The sequence below is a fragment of the Sorex araneus genome, chromosome 7, assembly GCF_027595985.1.
Source record: "Sorex araneus isolate mSorAra2 chromosome 7, mSorAra2.pri, whole genome shotgun sequence".
In the NCBI taxonomy this organism is placed as follows: Eukaryota; Metazoa; Chordata; class Mammalia; order Eulipotyphla; family Soricidae; genus Sorex; species Sorex araneus.
Window position 1 is genome coordinate 47,466,020 of NC_073308.1, and position 23,117 is coordinate 47,489,136.

Consider the following 23,117-nt stretch of genomic DNA (forward strand, 5'->3'; position numbering starts at 1 on the left):
GATGTAATGCATTTTCCTCAACACTTTATTGCATTCTTTTGTTTTATTATCTCAGTCTTCTGCTTCTGATGCACAGTAGTGGTTACCAAGTTTTGAGAAGAAAAAAGTAAATTTAGTGAGTTAAAAAAATAAACTTGAAATCATATAAATAGATGTCAAATTGTTGAGAATTTGGAGCTGGTTGACAATATGACTCAAGAATTCTTGTGCTTATTCCTATTGAGGAGCTCTACTGAGAAAAGGACCTGAAAGGGTAACTTGGGACTTTGGTATTCAGACATCAATAACAGACAATAATATCAATTGAATCCAAGGTATATAGGGCATTGGTAGAGCTTTACAAGAAAAAAAAAGTACAACCTTCAAAAAATGGGGAGAAAAAATGAACTGAAACTTCCTCAACGAAGAAATTCAAATGGCCAAAAGACACATGAAAAATGGTCTACATCGCTAATCATGAGGGAGATACAAATCAAAACAACAATGAGATATCATCTTATACCACAGAGACTGGCACACATTAAAAAGAACAAGAACAACCTGTGCTGGTATAGATGTGGGGAGAAAGGAACTCCCTTTCATTCTTGTGGGAATATCCAGACTTTTTTTGGGAAAATAATATGGGCATTCTTCAGATAGAAATTGAGTTTCCTTGTGACCCACCTTTAACATTTTGTATGTGTGACTCTACTATCACCTTCTCCTGATTCTAAGTCTTTGAACCAGTTCCTTGATCTAACCTCTTCCAGCCCTTACCATGCCTCCACTGCTGCCAAACATCATATCTTATGTGCACTTGTCCCTATTTACCTGGTGAAAGACACCAACTCGCCTTTTATTTACACACTCAATTTCCACGTCCTTCTTTCTACTTAGGCATATTAATTACCTATGTGAACAAGGTAGTTGAAGAATGAGGGCATTAGTCAAGAGGAAGAAGCTTAAAATATTTTATTAGAGAACATACGTCAATATTGAACAACACTTAAATATCATGGCATCCATTTTTTGAGGAATAATATAAATTCTTATAGTTTGAACAGTCACTTTAAATAAAACAAATTCTGTTTTATTTTTTACAGTAGGTTGCATGATCCATAGTATATATTTTCAATAATTTATTCATCTGTTTAGTAATATGTACATTTATTTTCTTCCAAAAAATCATCAATGTAAGTTTTCACCATATCACATCATAAACAAATAAACCAGTAAAAATGTTATATAGAAATCCAGAAACACTTACACAGCACATTCCAAGTATACTGAGTCCATTTAAAAGGAATTAAACTTTAGAAGCCACTGCAATTAGCTTGGGTGCCATATATATATGTATATATATATATATATATATAAAACACATACATATATGTGTACTCACACAAAATGCTGTAGCAAATTCAAGTATAACAATTCACACACATAAACATATATATCTTGCTTAGGAGAAGATTCTCTTAGCACATAGAGTATACACCAAACTCTCAGCACAATTCATATTACATTTACATATTTGTTTATTTCTTGCAACACATAGGAAAGGTGGTAAGAGCAATTCAAATGAACAAATATCAAAACCTTCACAAACACCACATAGAAATGCAGGGATCTTGCTTGCCATAACAACACCAAAAAGGTTATAGAAAAACTACAGCAGCTGAAATCAGTTGATCAGCCAACATAAGGTTCTCTGGCAATGTGGCAATACCTTGTTTGTATTTTGAACAGTTTTAACAAGGAGACAAGAGAAAAGCTGCAACAACTTGAAACTGTCACAGGATTCATGTTTAAATGGCATCAGCTTTATTTTCTAAAATACAGTTATAATTTCACAGACAAAAATGAACTTCTAAACGAAGTCCAGTCTTTCTTATTGATTATAAAATAGCCACTCCGAGGATTTCACTTTTGTTTCAATTTCCCCCCTTTCCATCCCTCCCCACCCTCCCTGAACTTCACCTCTGCTGCATTTGATTTGTACGAAACTACTCTGCTGGCTCCTACTCATGCTAGCTCCTATGCTAACCTGTAATGTGTGCCCTGATCCTGACCCTTGAATGTTGGATGGGTGAAAGCCATTCTCTGGGGCTCTGTACTGATCCAATTATTTTCTGCAGTTTTATATGAAAAATTCTTTTAAAACTTTTTTTTTGCACAGTATTCTTGACCTAAATAAATTTATTGATTTAAAAAAGCATGCTGAATTGCAATATGTCAAATTTTCTTGATGAGACTTCCAAAGCATGTGGTGATTCTTAAGAATTAGCTGCTTTATATTTGACTGAATGTTTCCTTGCGCAATGAGAAAGGAAAGAGAGAGTCACCCTCCCCTGACCCCCAATTTTGCTTTGGAAATTCCACTTTAATGCGATAATACTTGAGAACCCAGAGAACCACATAACTGAGAAACCAAACCCAAGACAGGAACTATGTCAGTAAAGTCCCTGAATCCCTGAACTCAACATGTCAGCTCTTTCTTGATTCTTGCTCGATTTCAGAAAAGGGTGAGTGTTTTTGTCTGTAGAAAACTTGAGGATGAGGATGTGACAAACCAACATGTCACCAAGAGAAACAAGGCTGACTTTCATGCCCCCTGAGTGGAAGAGAAGGGTTCCTCCGTAGGCTGAGTCACAAGGTCCCTGGGCCGTTCACAGGTTCATTCCTTACTTGTTTGAAACAACGCACTCCATTCCCTAGTCCTTTTATTCTTCAGGATATAATTTAGAGGGGAATAGTTTGAGAGGTCTAATGGTGAAGCTGGTCTGAGTGCTTCCACAAAATGCCCATTTGTACAAGTATTGATTAGTCCTACTCTGCAGAGACCACAGCCACTAGGAGGGCAAGAACCATTGCTTGGCACTCTGGACCATGCCTGGAGGTCCTCACTAAGAGAATGGATGACCAAAAAATGGGTAAATGATCCAAGAGACCCCTAGGTGCAATGGCAGATTCCCTAGAAGGAAATATATATATATATATACATATATATTATATATAGTTGTTGTTGTTTGTTAGGTTTTTGCTTTTGGCCATGTCAGGTGGTGCTCCTGTCTGTGTGTTCAGGGTTCACTCCTGGTGGTGTTCTGGGAACCAAAGGTTGTGTTGTGTGAGTCTTTGTTTTCTTAAATTGTGGTTTCTTTCTATTTCTATGGATGGTTAGAATTTGACAGACATGAAGGGAATTTTAGTTTTTAACTTTGAAGAATGCAACAGAGGAGAGTGTATATTCAAATTGAAATATTTGTCCTCCCCAATGTTTTTTCTTTCTTTTTATACTCACAATCCCTCTTTAAATCACAGTTATCTCAATGTTTATGGTAGAAATATGGAACATACATGCTTAAGTCAGACAAATGCTTAGTAAAGAAGAAAAATCCATGCAGCAAGTAAGAATAATAGACTTCTGAAGTGGATTCAAAAGACAGCGGGTGGCAAGAAGGGAGAATGAGCTGTAGACAGATGGGAGGGGTGGGCAGATTCTTCCATGTAAAGTTAGCTTTATGTAGTAGGTATGTGTCCTCTCACAAGTCAAGGGATACTGAACTTTAACGAACTTTACTCTATTTTCGATATATTAGAAGTCATGTGTCAACATGATCAAAACATTTTTTTTGTAGATGTGCCCATTTTCCTATGTTCAGACATCAGTAGAGATGGCTCTTTGTAAATTGAGGTCCACACTCATTTCCCTGCTAGCCTGCTCAAGTCATGCTCACCTCCCCATGAGGTAATGCTCTCAGTTTTATTTCTCTCGGCATTGAATAAAAAAAAAAACCTCTTCTTAATTTGCTCCAACACCAGTTTGCTCACTCTCACCACAACTCAGCAGCTGCTTCTCAAAACCCAGAGGACTGAAATAGTCAGAGACTATGTTTACACAAAACAGAGTTGGGCCAAGAACCTCATCCCCGAAAATGATTTTTCCCCTCTACTTAAAACAAGTTTGGAGATTCAAAATCATAAGAGACCATTTGGGAGAAAGATGGTGACAGGTCCCTGGCAAACAAAGACACATAGCTTTTGAGAATGGCCGACTGCCCTAAGCAGACAGTCATGGTGACTTGAGCTTGGAGTAGGTCAGCCTGTCAAGCCACTTGCCCAGAAAGGTCCTTGAAGATCATTGAAGGGGAGCCACAGAAATGACAAGACTCTCAGTGACATCTAGAAAATAGAGCTGAGACTGTGAACTGGTGCTCACAGATGTGTGTCTCAATTCTGGCGGAAAGAAAAATTACCCAGGGCTTAGAAATTGTACTTTGCTGTTTTGTCTTGTAAATAGTTACTTCTGACTGTTTCCAGGCCAACCAATGTCCAGTACTGTTTCCTTTGATTATTTTAGTTTATTAATTAAAAAAAATTAATTAGTGCTAGGGACTGGGTACCACTCCAGAAGGTGCTTGGCCATGGTAGATCTCATGGCTCAGTACTCAAGACCCAGAATGTGGTTTGGTATCGTGCTGTTGGAGGCCACCCGACTTTCTGGTGGCACGTGGGGGTGGGTGTCATACAGTATATCAGGGTCTCATACAATAGGGCATTTTTCTACTCCTTCAAACCATTTCACCGTAACCTTAGCATTGTAGCACTGTTCTGTCCGTTGTTCATCCATTTGCTCGAGTGGGCACCAGTAACGTCTCCATTGTGAGACTTGTTACTGTTGTCGGCATATCGAATATGCCACGGGTAGTTTGCCAGGCTCTGCCTTGTGGGCAAGATATTCTTGGTAGCTTGCCGGGCTCTATGTGAGGGATGGAGGAATTGAACCTGGGTCGGTTGCGTGCAAGGCAAACACCCTACCTGCTGTGCTATCGCTCTAGTCCTTAGATGATTTTAAATCCAGGCTTAGCTCTAAATGCTTTCCTGTCTTTCACTACTTACATGAAATTTTTATAACAACTTTTATATAAACACATCTTTAGTATAATGACTATATTCTACATAATGCCTCTATAAAACATTTCTGAGAAGTTACACGTCCTATTGTCAAGGAAGTGGCCAATGAGAGATATATTTTGAATATCAGCCTTGGGCACTCTGTTGTGGGCTGTCTATATTTCCAAGAACTAACTGAAAAGCTTCAAAGCAGTACTGGGAGAGTGATTTTTCAGAATTAGAACAAAATTTCCTGGCAGGGATATTTTCAACCACAATAAAAGATTGTAGTGGATTCAGGGGGGAGGAAACAAAGAGCTGCAGCTTAGAATTTGTTACCTAGCACTCTAAATTTAGGAATCATCGCACACTGAAGCAATGGTGTGGCAACCATCATGTGAATCTAATGAGTAACTCATTATAATTGAGTGATATGATAACCAACTCCTGGAAACTATTAACCTGAACCAGGAAAGCTAGAGACTCATGCTTTCCTAGATGTGGAGTTTGAAATTCTTTGACAGATTTAAAAGTGATCAGATTTACAGCAATGTCTTACCCGTATGCTAATTGGAAGGGGAAGAGAAGATGGGAAAAGAGCAGTAGCATTTTTAGGAGAAAACTATGATTTCATACATCTTACCCACTCTGGTGGGGGCATTTTCACGTACACCATTTTATTTGTTTACCCCATTTTACAGACAAGGGAAAATGAGGCTAAGACAGGTCAAAGACTTGTGCAGCATCATTTCGGAACAGAGATGGGTATGATGGCAAACACAGCTGTGTGAGTCCCAGGCTCTCCCCAACCCCACTTCCAAGCTCCCCTTTCCTGTCCTTATCCTTCTCACACCCACATCACTGTACTGATCCTGTAGGAACTATTTCCTTTCCTTTTTTTTTTTTACCATGACTACAAACTCATGCTCTTTGCCATCCTAAAATTGGACAAAAGATAGGGAAATTGTAGATGCTCCACATATACAACATTAATTGTTTAAACTTTATCTTTGTGTGCATGTGCATTACACGGAGCAAGTATTCCTTGCTGGCAATATTGGGTTAAGTATGTGTGATGATCTGGGAGGTGGATCGCTTGTGACTTGTTATACCTAGAAATAAAAGTAGCTGCATCCGTATGCTTCATATCTGATGAAGAAAACATGCTGTGATTCACCTTTAAAGGGGATGCACAAGTCTACGGCAGAATGTCAGTGTGTATGTGCTGAAGTTTAGGTAACACAGTTGCGTATGTGCAACGTCCAGAATAGGGAGGCAGACGGTTGCGTATGTGTGATGCCTGGGAGAGGCACATGGTCTCCATACTGGAAAAGGAGCAGAAGAAGCAAACAGGGCACCCATTCAAAAAGTCCAGTTCTCCCTACTAAATGTTTGACTCTCTTAAGAAGTAATGTAAAAAGCTAGCACTAACTTGTCACTGCAATATTTTCAAAGCCTTAAAAATATCCCAGTTAGGTCTAACTTTTGAATAGCCTTCCTTCTCATCAGATTGAATTGTGGAATCCTTCATCTTTATTAAAGCTGCTCATGGGCCCGTTCCTTCATTAGTACTCTCTTTCTCTGTTTCTTGAAAGGCTAACCAGTTTTAATTATGAGAAGGGTTTTGGCAAGACAAATGGAACCAAGTAGAGAAGAAAAGTTTGTTAGGAAATAAATCAGTAAGCCATTATTACACTCACTCCAACTGTATGGCTTAAACATATACTACTTTTGTGGTCCCAGATTTGTCTTCTGATCTTTTTTCTCTACCAATTTCTAGATTTTTATTTATTAATTTGAATTTAATTTAATTAACTTATTTTGGGGGCAACATCTGGCAGTGCTCAGGAATTTGTCCAGGCTCTGCACTCAGAAACCATTCCTGGAGACCATATGGGATGCCTGGGATTGAACCCGGGTCAGTTGCCTGCAAGACAAGCACCTTACCTGCTGTGCTATTGCTCTAGCACCAATTTTTAGATTTTACTGAAGCTGGACAAACCACATTCCTCTACAACAAGGACATTTCATTGTGATTGATAGTGTGGAATCAGAAATATGTCTAATCCTCAGGGACAGAATAGGAAACCAAAGCAGCGGCACCCCTCTTCCAGGAAGCAAGAAAAACAGCAGCTGCTGTACAAATATTCTGCACTCCTACTTCTTCCAAATGAGGATAAATGCTCTTCACCTCACTGCGGGAAGCAGACAAAAGAAAAGGCTTCCCTCGATGGCTATCAGGAAAATGCCATGTGGATAATAACTTTGCCTAGAGAAAGGGATTTGGGTTGCTTGATGAAAGAGAAGAGGGACAGTTTCTTTAGGGAAGAAGATCAGATGACCAGATCAGAATGGTTTGAAGCAGGGGTCAGGGACCTTTCTTTTTCCTGCCAACGGCCATTTGGGTACTTATAATGCAGTTCATGGGTCATGCAACGTAGGCAGGCGACTGTGCAGAGCTGATAGGAAGCATATGTGACTGTCCTGTCATGTACCAGGGTACACAGCTAAAGTTCTCCACTCCTGTGACATGTAGAAGGGACAGCAACACCCATGAGGTAAAGCTACAGCTCAGACTATGGTAACTCAGTCTGTGAGGGAAGAGTGGAAGGTAGTTTACAGAAATAGGACTGGGGTGCCTTTAACCAGGTCTTTACCTAGGCACATATTCAACCAAGTTAGGGCAGCCTCCTTTATTTCATATTTTGTATAGTGTGGGAGAGAGTGTAGGAAAATCTATCAGAAGTTTCTTAGGTACCCATTTTCCACTAATCCTATAGGGCCCCTATGATTAGTGTTAATTCCCATGTGGTTCTCAGTGATCATCTTCCAGGACCGTGTCCTGCAGTTGGTTCTTGATCCCCTCTTGCTCTCTCTTACCTAGCTCTGCGGGTGTAGGTCTGATCCTGATTTGTGATGGAGCTGGTGCTCTGTTTTCCCTCCTGAGATGTCTCTGGGGGATCCTCTCCCTTTACCACTCAAGATGGCGGCTAGTCTGGGATTCCCACTGCTATGCTGTATACCCCTAGTGAAATGTATTGGCGTTGTTTAGAAGCCCAATATTGTCCACCATTTTCTGAGATTTTTATGGTGAACTATAAGTCCTTGTCTAGTGGTTGGACCTTGTACTTTTCCTCTCTTTGTTCCCTCTCACTTGCCTGCTCAGGAGGGACATCAGTCTTTTAAATTGACTACCCAAGGGCTGAGAACTGGTATGGCCATTTAAAATAATAAGATAGTCTCTACCCTCCGGAAGTTTCAGTGTAGATGAGAAGATGAGACCTTTATAGATAAAGCACATTTTAAAGTTAAAAAAAAAGTAGCTTTCACAAAGCAACAGAGAAAGTACAAGAAAGAACAGCTGCTGTAAGAACTTGGAGAATTAAGGTGATCAAAAATTTGAAATTCTGGGAAAAGAATGGAGGGGAAAATATGTGTATATATTTGCCTACATATGCAAAAAAGGTAGAGCGGATTGAATTTTGTCCGTCCCACACTTCATAGGTTAAAATCCTCCTAGTATGTTAGAATATGACTGTTTTGGAGACTGAACCTTTATAGAGGTGATAAATGTTGCTAAATTCTTAGACTCATTATGATTCATAGGAAGAGGAACGTAAGAGAACAGACATAGAGAAAAGGTTATGTTCAAAAGGTTAGAGTCAAGATTTGAAGTCCTTTGCATGATAGACCAAGGAAACAAGTACAAGAAAATTCCAAATATATGGAACTGTGTAAGCAGGAGCTCTTGAGTAGGGGGCAACTTCTGCAGGAAGTTGAAACATTCCCGGTGCGAGAATACTGTGAAGCAAAAAGGGAGTCCCAGACCAAGTTGCAGTAGCCAATGGGGTAGTGAGGAGAAGTGTATGCAGCGATACCAGAAAAGAAAGCATAACTTTTATCTTGTTGGATTTTGTTTAGGGTATTTCTTCTGAGGGATTAGTCATTGCTTAATTCAAATTTAAAACCACATTTCCTTTACAGGATTTATTAAAGTCTTCATACCCAAAGGCTATCTCCGAGGCAGAGGGAGAGAATTAAAGTAAGAGAGGAAAAAGATGATAAAGAAAAGGTGGTTCTGTAGGGCTCAGTAAATAATTTGGCACTGTGAGAATCAAAAGGGAGGTGAAATCTGGTCAGAGAAGAGACGCACATCTCAGGGACGAAGAGAAGCACCTTGGAAAACCACCTCTGACTACACACTCAGTTGTAGATTGTGCCTGCAGCCTTCATTTGGAGAAAATGGTATAAGAACAGAAGACAGCTATACAAACAGGGTAAAGGTCCTGATTGGTGGCAATGCCTTGAGTGTGCCCTTACCCTACTTCTGTCCTGGGCTTGGTGGAAATTTTCAGGAACTCAGGATTGTTGAGGGTGTTGCAGAGGAACTGAAGGAAGTTCTCTCTTGTCTGTCAGTTTGGACTGTTCACAAAGCACCTGATCCTATGGGAACTGGTACCATCTGCAGCCAGGGCACCGATACTATTCATTGAACATCATTTAGCATGTTCAACCCTGAACAGTTACTTGTCACTTTACCTGATAGCTCATGCTGCCGCAGAACAATAATATAGTCAAGTGAGGATTTGTCAATGACATAAGGAAAAGTGTTTGCATGTTGAACAACAAAATCCACTGCTTAGTTATATTTGTGTTACATTCTAAGCTACTGATGGCATAGACTAAGGAGAGCAAATATAGCCATGGGTGCACACTCACCCATAACCTATCTTTGTGGTAGAGTCTGTGAGCTGAAATAGATTCCTACATGCTTAAAGGGCTGTTCAAAGAAAAAATCCAGCAAAGACTATGCTACAGACTTACGGCCCAAAAGTTTACCAGAAAAGTTTGCAAATCCTTGATGTCTGTTAGATTTTTTTAAGCCACTTGGGAACATACTTCCTGATCTCTATAATTTCTTAGAAACATATGATTTTGTCTTGTAGCAGATGAATCTACTCAGCACATAAAGTTGGGGCCATCCATGCCTCTCTGCAGTGTGTGTGTGTGTGTGTGTGTGTGTGTGTGTGTGTGTGTATGTGTGTGAAGTGCAATGCCTGGTACAGGAGAAAATGTGAATATGGTGGTGAGGGCAGGGTATCAAAAGGACCCTCAGGCTCACTGGAAAATGAGCGTTTCCCAAACTATTTCTGGGACCTTTGTGCTCCTGAGGTCTTTAAGGTGTCAATCACCACTAGCTTGACCTTACATGTCCCCACGTTGAGCAAGCCAAGAGCCCTCTGCCCTGCTTATTTCCTTAGTGTAGCTATTGCCTATCTAGGGAAAAAGAGCAGATTTACATCTGCTTGTCTTTTAGCCAACGAAAGAAGCATAGACAAATATGCACTCAGACCCTAGAACAATCTGGCACTGCTCGACTGCTGGCAGAGATACAGGTGCTACAGAGCTGAGGATACAAATCAGAGGTAAATGTTGAAATATGAAAGCTGTGGTCTCAAGGAAAGAAGTGGACCTGGGAGATCCAGAGGGTATCTGACAAGGTAAATGAAGGCTGGCTTTGGGCATATTCAAAGAAATCCTCAAACGTCTCATCCCTTCTCACGTCTCCACATGCTAAGTATAATAATGATCCCTGACTTCTCTTTCTACCTTACGGGAGTGACTTAAAATAAGAAAATTAAGTTGATACTCTGTAAGCAGAGTATTACAAAATGGAAGGAAATATTAAACTCATGTTGGGTTTTATCCATAAGTTCTGAATGTATCAACACTATTCAGGCTTTGTAATTTTGGTCAGCAACTTTGCTACTTTAAAAATTAAATTCAAGAGTGCATCAACTTGCTCTTGATTCATTTCACCCAATTGAGCCTGCATTTCTCAGAACTTAGCAACGACAATTTCCAGCTGATAATGTGCCTATGCCATAGAGGGAAATAACATGATATAACTCCTGAGTCACCTGAGAAGTGTGTGATTTTGTCTTTGAAAATGAATAAGTAGGATTTAGGGAAGTTCCCTGTTAACCGGAAAAAAAAAAGAAATACTACCCTCTTTCGAACAATATTCATTGTAAATCTACCATTTCCTTCTAACACTTCCCCGACCCCCTTGCCCCTAACCTTCCAATTAGATGAGAGACTTAGCAATGTGCATTGCAGTAGCAAAGAAGCCATATTTTCCTGCGCAAAGCAGGTAAGATTCACCCTCAGTCCCCAGGGCATTTGGGCTCGGGGGTGGGTGGCAAGAAAGAGGTAATGCTGATGAGAATATTGGCAAAGGGCTGGTGTGTGTGTGTGTGTGTGTGTGTGTGTGTGTGTGTGTGTGTGTGTGTGTGCGCGCGCATGTGTGTGGAGGGTATCCTCTGCTGATATCCTAACTTGCTTTTGCCAGCCCAGCCCACGGCATCTTCACTCACTCGCTCACTCATCTTGTGGCCACTGCTTTTGAAGAAGGCCACTGCTGCCATGCTTTATGAAGATGGTGGAGCCCCACAGCAGCTGGGCTCAGCCCTGCTCCAACAGCAGTTTGTAGACAAAGAGCAGCTGCCAACTGTGTTCCAATCGGACTTGACAGGAGCTGTGTGCAGCTGGTTTCATGGTTAAAAGTCCTAGTAGTGTAGAAAGAAATCAGAGTAACAAGTGAGCACATCTCCGAGGCCTCCGTAGTTGCACCGCTGCCTTCTGTTTAGTGCCCCTGGATTTAGCTGATTTTGCTGAGTTTACCTTCCATGCTCTTGGGCATCCTCTTTTGCTGAGGACCAGTACTCAGCCTTTAATTAGATATTCATGTGAAGAGGTGGCTTCTCTTTTGCCCAAAAGATCTAAGTAGAACTGACACAAAAACAAGTGAGAATATTTGTCCTGCTTGGATTAAAGAGTGGAAAAAATTACCTGCCAAGTAAATAGTTCCTTTATAAAATATTTCTACTCCCAGGCCATAACCATGAAACCCACTGAACCTGAAGGTTTGGGTGATGCTTAATTTGAAGAGGGATGAGGATGGGGAGGAAGTTTAGAGGCTCAGCTTTTATTCTTGAAAGGAAATTCAGGAGCAAATGAATGCCACATAATGAATAGCCACTGCCACCAACCAATTCACCCTTTTCAAATAACTTCAAGATATTAATAAAAATGGTGTAGTCAGATAGAATTGAAAGCACCAACCCTTCAATTATGACTTTTTATGGGATGTTCTGCTGGTATTGAGATTTAGTAGCATATTTTATATTTATTAAGGTTATTTGAAGGGTAAAAATCCCAGGAAACAGAACACTAAGGAATTGGGTATAATTTAATATTCTTAGTATTCTCAATTCCAATTGGAGGACTTTCACTCCACTATTTATGAAGCAGGGGTACTTTTAAAAATATGCTGACTTTAGATATAAGGAAGCCAAGATTTGACCTGTGGTTCTACCTTGACTTTGGGTGCATCTTTAATTAGTCAAGTTCAAATTTTTATTTCTAAAATAGAAATAGTTCAATTGCTATGCCATTTAAGAACAATGTACTGATGCCAGACACACAGTAGATCTAAGTAGAAAAGAACCCAAAGAGAATATCTATTTCCTCACATATCACGGTAAATCACAGAGCAATCCAAGCAGATGGTGAGAGAGTTAGAGGACTTAATATTCTAGAGCTTGGTTAGCATATACTAAATGATGGCAGGAAAACCATTCTAAGATCACATATGAGAAAGATAGAAGGAAGAAAACTGTAAGAAGTATGAAATACTTGTCACGGTTTGAGGCAAGTTACCCAAGGCGTATTTGATATGCCAAAAACAGTAACAACAAGTCTCACATTGGAGATGTTACTGGTGCCCGCCTGAGCAAATTGATGAATAATGGGATTACAGTGCTATAATGCTGTGGTTTGAGGAAATTTTTGAATAAAGATATTTCAGCTTAATAAATGCAACTTAAACTGCAGAAAAGGTCCAAATTTTACCTGTCCCATAATGTCAAGTTGATTTTTTGGTGATGGTTAGACAATCCCAAAGCAATTGCTTTTTATAGGACATCAGAAAAGACATTTGTCCACCCACGATTACTCTGAATAAATCCTTCAAAACCTCAAATAGAAGCAGTAATGATGTGAGTACAAATATGACAACGTTTTAACTGACAATTTTAGATAGGTTTGGATTTCTCAAGATTATAAAAATCTTAGTAGATGAGTAAAAATATAACTCATATATTTATTCTACTTGACCAACTCTCAACAACATTATTGATTTCTTATAAAATTAACATATTATACTTAAAATAATGCTATGGGAAAGGATAAACATGTTGAAACTCTGCCTTCCCAAAGGGAGTAAGACTGAAAAAAGAACATAATACATAGTTACTTGTGGATGATAGTTTTACATGAGCCTAGTTGTAACAGCTTTTATCTAATAATCCCAATTTTCTAGTTGTTGATTTTAAATAAAAGTAACAGAACTGCTATCTTTTTGGTAACCCTAAGCAGTCTAATATTCAAATTTAATGAACAAATGAATGGATGAATGAATGAATTTTTGGTTTGGGGGCCACACTCAGCAGTGTTCAAGACTTCTAGTTCTGCACTAGAAGAACAAAGTGTGGGGAGGAAAAATGTGTTGCTAAAGCTTAGTCATATGCAAGGCAAGCACCAAATCCACTGTAGTGTTGCTCCAGCCCCTAAGATTTAAATTCATTTATAAAGATACATAAAGCCAATCCTTGAATGCAGCCACATTTTGCTGAAGAATGACCATTGGTCTCCACTGGAGAGCTCTTTCTGTAAGGGGGAAACTGGAAGAGTGAAAGTTTTCATTAATGAAACTGATTTTTCCTATTAGGGCAGCAAAAAAAGAGGTCTGAATATTTCAGTCCTTTCAGAAATAATCGGATACCATATTCAGTAGAGCTGTAGAACAGGCAGACAGAATCGAAAACTCTGAAAATTCAGCTAACATCTAAGTGCCAGAATCCAAGAATGAGCACAGACTGTCTGGCTCACTAAAAAAAGACACTGTCCAGAAAGGACTAAGCATGCAGGAAGTTTCTAGATCCAAGCACAAACAAAAACAGAACTGAAATCCACACACAAACACACTCTCCATAGGAAAATGAAAAGATATTACTCTTTTAGTAGGACGTTGGGGAAATTATTATTTGTCCCTAAGGGAGAAGGAAAAGATGATATGCACTTACTCTCTTTGCCATGAAAGTTACATATCAATGATCATCTGCTTTGAAATTCCTAGAGGAAAAGGCTCCAATACAGAGATGAGTCCATGTGTATGGTTAGCAATTTTAGACCAACATTTCTAATCAAGAATTATCTCCCAAAACATAAGTGCTATTTTAAATCTAATCGTGGAAAGTGAATATTTTAATTTTTACATATAGTTATAGTCTACACTTTCAGTAACCTACTGAGTCACCAAGATTCACCAACATTTAATATACATAAAGCAAAAAAATCAGCATTTTCCCCAAATTTCTGCAGAGTGTAAGAGAAGAAAAGTCAAATGGGTTATAGGATCTTTTCCCAGAATAACTGAGTTTCTGTGAAAACTGTAAACTCTTGCTTTAAATGGCTCTTTGGTGATTAGTCAATATCCTCTTTAGCTACGCATGTGTTTTTAAAATTCATGAAGGTTATACCTGGTGCATAAGGCTCATTCCAACATGCTACACATGCACTGGGGAACGTCTGCCTCATTCATTAGGCAATGAAGAAGCAGATGAGGAAAAATGGAAGTCCATATATATCATTCAAAATATCATAAACTCTGGATTTTTATAATGGAGATCTGGAAAAGGTAAGTGATTTACCAAGAAAACGATTAGCCATGACCAAAAGACTTTGGGATATTTTTGGGTGCCTCTCTCTTAGAATCTAACCCCAAACCAATTTCTTGATATTTAATTACACAAGAAGTAGTTATCCACCTGACATTTATAACTGCTTAGTGGAATTTTGTCCCTAGCAGTTAAGCTGAAACAGTGACCCTAATCGCTACTGTCTTCCACTGGGAAAAGTCATACATTCCCATTCAACACTTTCTAACCCCACACTTAGAGGATTTGTCTCCACTCGTTCAGAGACAGATGAGGGTCCATCACCCTTATCCTTATGGAATAAGAAGGAAAGAGTATCTGGATGGACAAATAGCAGAAGGTGAATCTCTTTCTTGTTTTACCCATGCCGAAAAACGGGATGCATCTGGCAAGTGGAAATCTAAAACTTGCTCTAAAAATAATATGACTGGATACAGGCCACCATGTTAAAGCTTTTCTTTCCAGCCCCTCTCCCTGCTAATACCCGATGTGGCTGTCAGTAAGTTTAGCCTGAAAATAAAATACCCTTACTCCATCAAGAAATAGCTCCAAACTTAGAGTGTGTGCTCAAAATATTCATGATGAAATCATAACCTTATATTTATAGTCTTTTGGGTTGTGTATGAGATTCTGTTTCCCATGGAGTTTTTCGTTGAAAAGGCCAGACATAGAAAGTGGGCTCAGCGGATGACCAGGAGTACATAGACTTCAAATGAACGCTGTTTACAGTCATTTTTAACTGGACAGTTGTGTATCCTTTTTCCTCCCTGTGTCCTACCCACTGCTAAGAGTTGGGCTTCCTCTCCCCCTCCCATTTCCAGATGGTCCCTTTGTTTGTTCATCCTATCTTGTCATCCTGGAAGAAAAAACTGGCCTTGTATGAAGGAAGCAGAATGGGTCCATAAGACTAACCCTCAACCCCTCTTTTCTGACCCTGGTCTCTAGACTTCTTCCCCATTTTCACTGAGGGAGATGGTGTGGATCTTAATGGTTGGAACTTGATGGTTCTCTCCAAGGTTGGGGCTTGAGGGCCCCATGCAGCAGCAGACCTGCAAAAAGCTTTTACTTCTCACCCGGGCTGTGGTGCAGGTTGATTGGTCTTTGGGCACTGAAATCCGGGCTGATCCACGGGACACAGAAGAGAAAAGTTTCCATTCACAGACTCCTTCCGTCCTGGAGATCTTATAGAAAGTTTCTCCTGATCCCACTGGGATGCGCACTAGGTCCTTTTGCTGTGCCTCTATTACGTGGCTGGGGGGGTGCAGGGTATAACCCAGGGCGTATTTGGAAGACTGCTTTCTACGGAGACACTGGAATTTCAGGACATTCTGAAAGGCCTTCTTAAACTCTTGACTGGAACATGGGTATATAATGGGGTTGATGCAGCTGTTTAGGTATCCAAGCCAAAATGCTATTTTAAAAACCGTTTCTGAGGGTTTGAAATCAGGAAAGAATGACCCTGAAAGAAAACACACAGATTCATATATGTTATTTGTAAGCCAACAGCTCAATTGGTTAGAGATACATGCAAAAAAATCAATGAACATTTTTTTATATATTTAAAAAGTTTCAAATGATTTCAAATGTATTTGATTTTCTCACATTCAACTGAATAGCCTGTGTTAATATAACCCCTGGGGATATCCTCAAAGGCCATTATCACTTGGTTCACATGTGCTATGTTGTTTTTGGGAACAGACCCAGTGGGTGGGCTTGCACTGGTTCTCTGGGATAAAGCAACATACTTTACCTGTAATAAAGCTTTACATAATAAAAACAAGAAATTTAGGCTGAGTTTACATATAGAAATCGTGTAATCCCACCAATGGCCAACACCCAGAGACTATAAAACCAAGCTCCTAGAAGCTCCCGGAAAAAAGACATCTTATAGCCTAGTTCTCCCTCTGGGAGAACCTGGCAAGCTACTGAGAATTTTTTACCCACATTAGGGAGCCTCCCAAACTCCCCATGGCGTATTCATATACCAAATCCAGGACAAAATTGGTCTCATTTCCCTGACCCTGAAAGAGCCTCCAATGTGGTACCATTGGGAAGGACGAGTAAAGAGAGGCTAGCAGGAATGGAGACATTACTGAGACTGCTCGAGAAATTTGACTATCAACAAGATGATGATGATGATGATGATGACTTTGCCTTTATTTTTTCCACCAGTTTTCAATCACAGTTTTATTTATTTATTCATTCATTTTTCCCCCCACACTTTTAGATTTAATTAGCTTGTTAGGATACAATCATAGAAGGCAACAGCTTAAAACACGTTTGGGGGGCAATTTGCACAATCATCTCACTACAACTCAGACCTTGCTCGGCTTGATTTACTGACATCACATTACTTTGATAATTAGCCAACCATTTATGCAAGAGCTATGAATACAGGAAGCTCTACCAACATCCAAAAACTGGCACTTGAGATTCTAGGCTTTATATCCTTTGCTATTCTGCTCCTCATCTAACTGCTTTCCTTTGAGTGGTTTTAGAAAAGACATCTAAGGTTTCTTGATTCCCTCCTGTCACTGGACTATATTCAACTCAATAACTGAAACACAAGCTAACCTTAAAAAGAAAGAGTACTTTGATGATGATACCTTATAATATTTCTCTCATGGAAGACTGTATCAAATATAATCATTTGTAATAATTTATTTTAATCCCTTTAAATGCATTTGAGAAAGGAACTGCTCATATCTATATTTCACAGATGAAAACACAGAAATACAGAGATAGTGACCATTTTTTAGGTAACTTGTAGTGAAATCTCTCCTGCATTAAATGTAGGAGTACTGCTATCTATCCGGCCATTGATTAAACTGATTGAACTGGGCATGAACTCCATACAGTCACAATTTTAAAGATAGCCTCTCCTGAAACTTTGTTTCACTTTCTCTGGTTTCAATTATTCAAGGTAAAAATCAAACAGAAAGTATTATATGTATTAAGACTGCTGAGACTGTGAGAGACCACACTCACATATCTTTTATAATAATATATTGCTATAATTGTTGTGGTCATTATTATTAATATTGCAACATAATTTATGAATAAAACCTTATCACATGTATATATACATGTGATAAGGTTTTATTCATAAATATATATAATATATATGTATACACATATATATATTAAGTGGGTTTTAGTACTATCTATAGCTTCGGCATTTATTGATGAGTCTTTAGACAAGATGAATTTGTACTTGGCTGAGTAGCTTTAAAGCAGTAATATTATTATCCTTTTAGACTTCATATTTATTTATTTTTTTATTGAATTACGATGAGGTACAGTTTCAAGATTTCATGTTTGAGTTATAATAATACAATGATCAAACACCCATCTCTCCACCAGTGCACATTCCCCACCACCAATCTCCCCAGTATACCTCTCCATTCCCACCCTCCCCCTGCCTCCATGGCAATTTACCCCATACTCTCTACTTCTGGGTAGTATGGTTTGCAATATAGATGCTAAGAAATTATCATGTTTGGTCCTTTATCTACTTTCGGCACACATCTCCCATCCCAACCAATCCCTCCAACTATCATTTTCTTAGTGGTCCCTTCTCTATTCCAGCTGCCTTCTCCCCCAGCTCATGAGGTAGGTTTCCAACTATGGAACGATCTTCCTGGCCCTTGTGTCTACTGTTCTTGGGTTAAACTTTGTATTTCTTATATGAAAAAGAAACAAAATTTATTAATAATTTTGAACAGCTCTGCACAACACTTTTTGTTCAGTCTAAAGTTTTTGTTATGTATTATAATTATAAAGTCCTTACAATTATAAATTTTGTATATAGTTCATAATTATAAGAATAATCATATAATATACATTTTATATAATTATAAAATCTGTATTGCATTATAAAGATTTTATTATGTTTTTATTTTTCTCTGTTTTATAAACCCATAAGAATCACAACATTAAAATTTACTCTGGCAAATAATTCCCTGAAATTAGTAGGGGATATCATAAAACTAAGCAAATAAACTTAAATATTGCAGAAACAAAGATGGAAAAATGGTGTGGTGCATGAGGCTGACACTCAGGGATAGTAGATACAAGGGCCAGGGGTATTTCCCCATAGCTGGAAGACTCCTTCAGGAGCGGAGGGGAGAAGTCAGATGGAACAGAGAAGGGATCACTAAAAAAATGATGGCTGGGGGAATCAGTCGGGATGGGAGATGCATGCCAAAAGTAGATAATGGACCAAACATGTTGACCTCTCAGTGTCTGTGTTGCAAGCCATAATGCCTAAAAGTAGAGAGAAAGAGTATGGGGAATATTGTCTGCCATGGAGGCAGGGGGAGGGTGGGAAAGGGGGGTATACCCGGGATATAGGTGGTGGGGAATGTGCACTGGTGGAGGGATGGGTGTTTGATCATTGTGTGATTGTAATCCGAACATGAAAGCTTGTAACTATCTCACGGTGATTCAATAAAATTTTTAAAAAGGTGTGGTGGTTATTGATAGTACCACTATCTCTGAGGTGCACACACTGTTAATATTTCTCTAGTAGTAATAGATTCAGACTAACAATACATAGGACATAGGTAGAGGTGATGCTTATAAGTTTGAGAAATTGTTATTCTTTAGGTTTAAAGCTTTCAGTATTGTCCTATAGTTATCAAATATCTGATTATTTACCTGAAAAATACAGAAACACTCAAAGAGATCTATCCAATCACATTTGTTGCAGTATTATTTATAATAATACTGCAACAGTCAAGAGCTGGAAGCAGCTTGAGTTTATATAGAAATAAGCCTGTTTATATACGCTGATGATTTATGTGTATATGCTTGTGTTCTATCATTCTCTATATAATATTACTTTGCTATAAAAAGATGAAATTCTGTTAGTTGCAATAGTATAAATGTATCTGTAGGGAATTATGCTTAGTGAAATGTCAAATGGATAACAACAAACCATATGGTAGACAGAGAAAATAAGTAGACAAACTAAATAAAACTGAAGTAAACTAGAGTCTAAATTGTTCGTGATTATAGGACAAGGGGGGAGGGTAAATTAAGTAAAAGAAGTGAATTGTGACCTTTTTTCTGCATAAAACTGTAACCTTATATATCACTTCTTAACTTTGCCCTCATAGTTGTCTTTTTATTTTTATTTTACTTATTTATTGTTCAAACCTATGGTCTTCTCTGTGACAGTATTTCATTCCTTATTTCATTGCTATTTGTAACATTCTATTTTTCTCATAATGCTTCATTAATACTACACAGGAGCCGAGGAACTACTATACCTCTTGTTCCTATAGGTATGTTAAGCTCTTCAACAATCTCTGCCCAGATTGTTATCGGTTTATTCCATTAACTCTCTTCCCTTGGGTCAGCTCTTTCCATCTGTGTGATTTTATTGGTTTCATTCTGAGTCTTTGGAAAAACCCCCCTCACCCCAAGTATTAATTAAGTTTTCTTCAGCTATTTTAAATCTACTGCCAAATTTCTGACACCTTTGAAAGACTCTAAAAGACTGACAAATAAAAAAAAACTTGGCCAGACTTAAAAGCACACAATTGTTAATTTCTGAACACATCAACATCCTCAGCCTTGCATGTTGAGCAATGCTTCATTCAGAATTTTCAAACTCCACTATTGAACCTTTGGATTCCAAGAGGAAATTGAAAGTGGCCATTTATTTTTTCCTTTGGGAACTCTAAGTTTTTGTTTTTGATGTGGTATTCACCTGTAGGCTTATGTGGGATGAGACTAGAAGACTTCTTAGTAAAGATGTGGCCACCATGATCATGTTTTAGGGGAAAAGTTACCTCAAAGTTTTCTCTTGTGCCCCCTTTTTTTCTACTGGTTTCCTTTGAGAGTTTTCTCTGCCAGTTCATACTAAAGCTAAGAGAATAGAAATGAGTTCTCAAATTTCAACCCAGTACTGGTAATTAGAGAGTTCCTCTTCAGCTCAACTCTTTCTTTCCAAAAATTTGGGTGACTCAGAATGGAAATGGCAAGATATGAGTCAGTTTTCTTGTTTATAACCTCCGAGTTTCTATGCTTCAAATGGCCTACCTGCAAACCTGACATCTTAATGACAACTTTGAGAGACATTGAGTTGCACTGACTCTTAATTAACTGGCGTCATACATCTCTAGAATGTGAAGACTGTCATAAACTGAGACTAGCAGGGGTTATCAAAACCCCCTCTACGGAAGATAGGGAGGCTGAGGAGGGGAGGTGGTTTTCATTAAATTACTCGCTTATTTGTCACCTAGTCAAGATTAGACCCATGCTCTATTCTTTTCATCCACTTCCATGTACCACGAAGTTACACCTAATGGCATGAGAAATTTCAGTGGGATATGTCTAGTTGGAGTCATTGGGTGATAAAAGTTTTCGCAGAGATAATAAAAATGTGGCAGGACATATCATCATCTCCTGCCATATTTTGTGATGATGTGGCATCATCAAGAGCTACATCATTTAAAGAGTCATAATATAATATTTAGACATTGAAAAAAAGTGGTGTATAAGGATCTTGGAAGGATTCATCTTGAGGGTTTCTCATTTTGAAAATTGAAGTTGAAATGATTTCATTAAAAAATGCAGACTCCAAAAGAGAAGCTAATGTTCTGACAGTGAAAAAAAAGCTTTAATTGTTTTTCACTGTCCCGCTAGTGGTCTCTGTGTGGGCTGGTATGAGTCTACTGTGATTAGTCCCTGAACAATGAACAGAGTTGAGATACAAGCTAGCACAGAAATACACAGCCAGCTCCCCAGGTTAGACGGTTTTCCTGTGTCAAACAATTTCCAGGTCAGATTTGTTGATGATTTACCAGAAAGAAATCTCTGCCCCCCATTGAACTAAACTACAAGTAACACTGCAGAGGTTAGAATGTGAAAAGAGCCAAATATATTTTTTTTTTTTTTGCTTTTTGGGTCACACCTGGCAATGTACAGGGGTTACTCCTGGCTCTGCACTCAGGAATTACCCCTGGCCGTGCTCAGGAGACCATATGGGATGCTGGGATTTGAACCCGGGTCGGCCACGTGCAAGGCAAGCGCCCTACCCACTGTGCTATCTCTCCAGCCCCAAGAGCCAAATATCTTGACATCCTCAGTCTATGTGGAGGGATGGTGGTTTGGTTGTATGACAGTGACTTTTCTGAGATATCCAGATGGTCACCCTTGGTTGTCAAGTTTTCAGTCACACAGGACCCATTAGGTTCTCTATCTAAAAATGATTGTCAGGAATCTGTAAGAATGATTGTCAGATTAACAGTGAAGCAGCTGTTTAGACTCTATACCTAAGATCTATGCATAAAATTACCATAAACTTAAAGCCTATATTTGTATTTGTGTAGAAATTCACTTTCTTTGGAAGAGGTATCTGGCTTCTATTGCCTTTTCACAGGGGTCTTGCTGACATAAGAAGCGACAGTCTAGTTCCAAACTATAAAAAATAAACTATATCTCTGGCTGAAGCCTCCAATTTATCCCAGAGTTCTAAAGGTGTTAGTTTGATGTCTCTGTAAGTGGATATTACCAGCCTTTCTTCTATGAATCTTGGGTTTTAGATTTTTATTGTTCTTATCTTAGATCTCTGAAATAAGTAATATGGCTTATCCTGAGAGACAGTAAATACATTGATTCTTTTCTCACATTTCTGGAAGGAAATCTGAATAGTAGACAAGGTGAGTGGAATGAAGGAGTTGGCAAAAAGGTGTTGGTACGGGCTGGAGCATGGCACTCAGAGTACACAATGATACAATCTGTGGGTACCATAGAGATGCCCTGTGTGGGAGCACTGCTCTTCTTTAGGACCTGAAGTGAATAGGCTTGTGGTGACTATAGTCAGGACTCCCTGATTTTTCCAATGTAGGTAAAAACGGGGTCACTTAGTGAGACATTTTGTCTTGGCTCATACTTCTGCCAGAGAGAGACAGAGTCATCTTCATTCGTCTCATCATTGTTTCACAGTTTCTCATTAGAAACATCATCTATTTTTAGACCATCCCTGGAGGTGTTCGGGGCTACTCCCAGCTCAGTGCTGAGGGGGCTGTTCCTGGGAGTGCTCAGGGGAACATGTGGTGCTGGGGATCGAAGCTGAGCTCCCTGCATGCAAAGAACGCATTCCGATTTGCTGAGCCCTGCCATGGAAATGTCACGAAGTCCCTGGCCTTGGAAACATCACAAAAGCCTTCTCCAGCACAAAATTCTGAAGAAGAATTGTCCTGGAACTCACACGGGCTAGTGTGGTTGATTTCTTCCATGGCACATATCATGTTCAAGTTTTATTTACTTGTACATTGACTGTTCTGCCCCTCAGAGGGTGTGGGAAGACACGATGGCAGGGAAACGGGTTTTCTTGCTAGAGCACAAACAGGGGGCTCTACCTGGAAGCAGAATGCGGACTGACTCTTCTTTCCTTTGTTCCTTACATTCCAACCGGTCATCAAGCCCCACAGATGTTTCCCTTTGCAATAGCTT

General features: G+C 39.1%; 1 protein-coding gene across 2 annotated transcripts in view; it reads right to left on the reverse strand.

Annotated features, from left to right (window-relative positions):
* Positions 1 to 936: 936 nt before the first annotated feature.
* Positions 937 to 23,117, reverse strand: part of ADRA1A (adrenoceptor alpha 1A) — a 108,709-nt gene continuing 86,528 nt past the window's right edge. The window contains exons 2-3 of one of the 2 annotated variants that reach the window (XM_055144418.1): positions 15,725 to 16,110; positions 937 to 11,441 (exon numbers count right to left, since the gene is read on the reverse strand). In XM_055144418.1, coding sequence (XP_055000393.1) covers positions 11,433 to 11,441; positions 15,725 to 16,110 — 395 coding nt within the window. In that variant the 3' untranslated portion in view covers positions 937 to 11,432. Of the gene's footprint in view, positions 16,111 to 23,117 lie in introns of both variants that reach the window. The other variant, XM_004619135.2, reaches the window with a different exon arrangement.